Source organism: Morus notabilis, unplaced genomic scaffold, assembly GCF_000414095.1.
Source record: "Morus notabilis unplaced genomic scaffold, ASM41409v2 Scaffold1, whole genome shotgun sequence".
Classification (NCBI taxonomy): domain Eukaryota; kingdom Viridiplantae; phylum Streptophyta; class Magnoliopsida; order Rosales; family Moraceae; genus Morus; species Morus notabilis.
Genome location: NW_010357566.1, coordinates 86,638 through 90,053, shown reverse-complemented (window position 1 = coordinate 90,053; position 3,416 = coordinate 86,638). Strand labels below are relative to the sequence as shown.

The window sequence follows — 3,416 nt, the reverse complement described above, 5'->3', positions numbered from 1 at the left end:
AACCCATAGGTCTTCACCATTAGTACAACACCGTGAGTAATTAATGAGGCCTCGAGACGCTTTGATTTCGTCCTCCCTACGGAGGGTAGTCATTAATTATAATAACAAGGTTGACTTCTAAAGAGATAGGATCTCTAAGATGTATTTTAGAATTGACCTACCCTACGGCAGCAACTTCTAAGTTAAGTCTAAAAGATTTGAAGCGGTGGGTTACACTCATAAAGAGATAATTAAATTGGTTAATTATTTTCTTGACCTAAATAAAGGAAATTAATAAATATTAGAAGTATGAGATATTTCAGATAGTATTTATTAATTGAGATGGTCTCATTTTAATTAACAATTATTTGACCTACCCTACGGCTGCACTTAATTGTGGTGATTAAAATTCCTTAGGCAATTAAACATGTATTTGTGTATTTAACATGTGCATTCATGCATCATATTTATATGCCTTAAATTTAGTAGTGATATTTATGAAAAATATTGATTGAGTTAAATTTCTTATTTTCAGCAAAAATGTCAAATCCTATTTTCGCACTTCTCGCTTCCCAAATTTTGAATGGTGAAAACTTTGTCAAATGGAAAAGCAACATGAATATCCTCTTGATCTGTGAAAACTACCATTTTATCGTTAAGGAGGATTGTCCTCCAGTGCCTCCAGCCAACGCCGCCTGGGCTTTGGCCGAGCGATATGATCGATGGATCAACGCCAACAACAAGGCCCGTTGTTACCTGTTAGCAGCAATGAATGAAGTGCTGAGAACTCAGCACGAAGGCCTTGCAAGTGCTAAAGAGATCATGGACACTCTTCAGAGGATGTTTGGACGTCCATCTGATTCAGCCCGACACGCTGCTGTCAAAGCTGTTATGAACGACCGTATGAAGAATGGTTCTTCTGTACGTGAACATATGCTTAAGATGATTAATCATCTTAATGAGGCTGAAATTAATGGGTCTCACATTGATGAGAAAACTCAGGTTGGCATGATACTAGAGACACTTTCTCCTGATTTTCTTCCATTCAGGACAAGTTATCTAATGAACCAAAAGAATGATAGCTTAACTGAGCTCCTGAATGAGCTGCAACAATTTGAGTCCCTTACAGGTGATAAGGGAGGCAAGGCAAACGTTGCTGAAGCCAACGCAGTTGAGGGAAGGCCTTCTTCATCAAAGAATAAGAAGAAGAAGAATCAAGGGAACAATAAGGGCAAAATGGAAGAAGAAGATCCAGAAGAACAAGCAGAACAAGGATGCTCCAAAGTCTAACGGAAAATGTTTCCACTGCAACCAGGACGGCCATTGGAAGAGGAACTACAAAAAGTACCTCGATGAGCTGAAAGTGAAGAAGTAAGGTAAATCAGATTTACTGGTCATGGAAACATGTTTAGTTGAGAATGACTTCTCTACCTGGATAATTGATTCAAGGGCATCTAATCATGTTTGTACTTCTTTGTAGATGCTGGAAACGTCCAGGGATCTTGAAGAGGGAGCTTTCCAGATGAGAGTGGGCAATAGGGCAAGGATCTCAGCGACGGCAGTAAGGACAGTGCGATTGTCTTTTGCAAATAATAAATATTTATTGTTAGACAATGTTTATTTTATTCTGAATTTCAAACGGAATTTGGTTTCGGTTTCTAGGTTGCATGAACAATTTGTTTCAGTTTCTCTTGATATTGAATTTGTATCTTTATCTAAGAATGGAATTCATATTTGTTCTGATTTTGTTGATGATGGTCTTTACTTTGTTAAAACCATATTCAACGAAATGCTACAAACTGAAATGTTCAAAGTCACTGAACCAACCCCTAAAAGAAGAAAGGTTTCTAACGAAAATGAAACATACATGTGGCATCTAAGGCTAGGTCATATAAACATAGATAGGATTGAAATGCTAGCAAAGGATGGTCCTTTGAGAGAGCTAAAGGTTGGCACTCCCAAGAGGCCATTTTCAGCAAAGGGTGAAAGAGCAAAGACACCCTTCGAAATCATAAATACCGATGTATGTGGTCCTTTGAATGTCAAAGCGATGGGAGGCTATGAATACTTCGTCACATTTATTGATGATCATTCGAGATTCGAATATACATACCTAATGCAAAAGAAATCCGAAACCTTTGAAAAGTTCAAAGAATTCCGTGTCGAAGTTGAAAAGCAACTAGGCAAATCAATCAAAACTCTTCGATCAGATCGATGAGGAGAGTACTTGGATTATGAATTCAAAGACCATTTGATTGAAAATGGAATAATATCTCAGCTCACTACACTTGGCACACCACAACAAAATGGTGTAGCTGAAAGAAGAAACCGCACCTTACTTGACATGATGAGATCACTGTTAAGTTATTCTTCTTTACCCACTTGATTCTGGGGATATGCATTGCAAACAACAGTATACATTCTAAACTTAGTTTCATCTAAGTTAATCCCCATAACACCCCTAGAGTTGTGGAATGGTCGCAAACCTAGTTTGAGACACATTCGCATATGGGGATGCCCAGCACATGTGTTGAAGGGAAAAACTGGGAAGTTGGAACCTCGCTCGGAAGTCTGCATATTTGTGGGCCATCCAAAGGAACAAGAGGAGGCATGTTTTATAGTCATCAGGATAACAAAGTGTTTGTATCGACAAATGCTACGTTTCTTGAGCATAACTATATGGCACATTTCAAGCCCAGAAGCAAGATAGTTCTGGAAGAGTTACTGGCTGACCAGATTAGCCCCATGCTGACAACAGTTGTTGAATGACAAAGAAGGGAGACCACTGACCATGATCAAACACCACCGCCACCACGACGCAGTGGGAGGGAAATAAGATTGCCAACCTGCTATCATGAAAATGGAGAAGCAAATGTTGCAGTCACCGATGGCAGTGAAGAAGATCCACTGTCATACAGGATGGCGATGGATGATATTGATCAAGAAAATGGCAAGAAGCCATGAAACTTGAAATGGAGTCTATGTACTCCAATTCTGTCTGGGAGCTTGTAGACCTACCAGAAGGCGTTAAGCCTATTGGTTGCAAATGGATCTATAAGAGAAAGAAATGAGCTAATGAAAAAGTTGAAACGCTCAAAGCAAGATTGGTTGCAAAGGGTTTTACCCAAAAGGAAGAAGTAGACTATGAGGATACTTTTTCCCCTGTAGCCATGCTAAAATCTATTCGCATACTCTTATCCATTGCTGCTCATTATGATTATGACATATGGCAAATGGATGTCAAGACGGCGTTTCTGAATGACCATCTTGAAGAGACCATTCATATGGTCCAACCAGAGGGTTTCGTGGTAGAAGGCCAAGAGCAGAAAGTCTGCAAATTGCAGAGGTCCATTTATGGACTAAAGCAAGCATCTAGATCTTGGAACATCAGATTTAACGAAGCTATAAAATCTTATGGCTTTGAACAAAATCTTGGT

General features: G+C 39.2%; 1 protein-coding gene across 1 annotated transcript; it reads left to right on the top strand.

Annotated features, from left to right (window-relative positions):
- The first annotated feature begins 519 nt into the window (after window positions 1–519).
- LOC112093412 lies at window positions 520–2,197 on the top strand. Its single transcript, XM_024171749.1, has 3 exons — window positions 520–1,263; window positions 1,460–1,557; window positions 1,642–2,197. The coding sequence occupies exons 1-3, from the start codon at window positions 520–522 to the stop codon at window positions 2,195–2,197; spliced, it is 1,398 nt and encodes a 465-aa protein (XP_024027517.1).
- The last annotated feature ends 1,219 nt before the right edge of the window (window positions 2,198–3,416 follow it).

Excerpts from the sequence above, each read along its gene's own strand:
- LOC112093412 (XM_024171749.1), top strand. The coding sequence starts at position 520 with ATGTCAAATCCTATTTTCGCACTTCTCGCTTCCCAAATTTTGAATGGT. Across the intron at positions 1,264-1,459 it reads CAGAACAAGGATGCTCCAAA|ATGCTGGAAACGTCCAGGGA; the intron begins GTCTAACGGAAA and ends ACTTCTTTGTAG. Across the intron at positions 1,558-1,641 it reads GCAGTAAGGACAGTGCGATT|GTTGCATGAACAATTTGTTT; the intron begins GTCTTTTGCAAA and ends TTCGGTTTCTAG.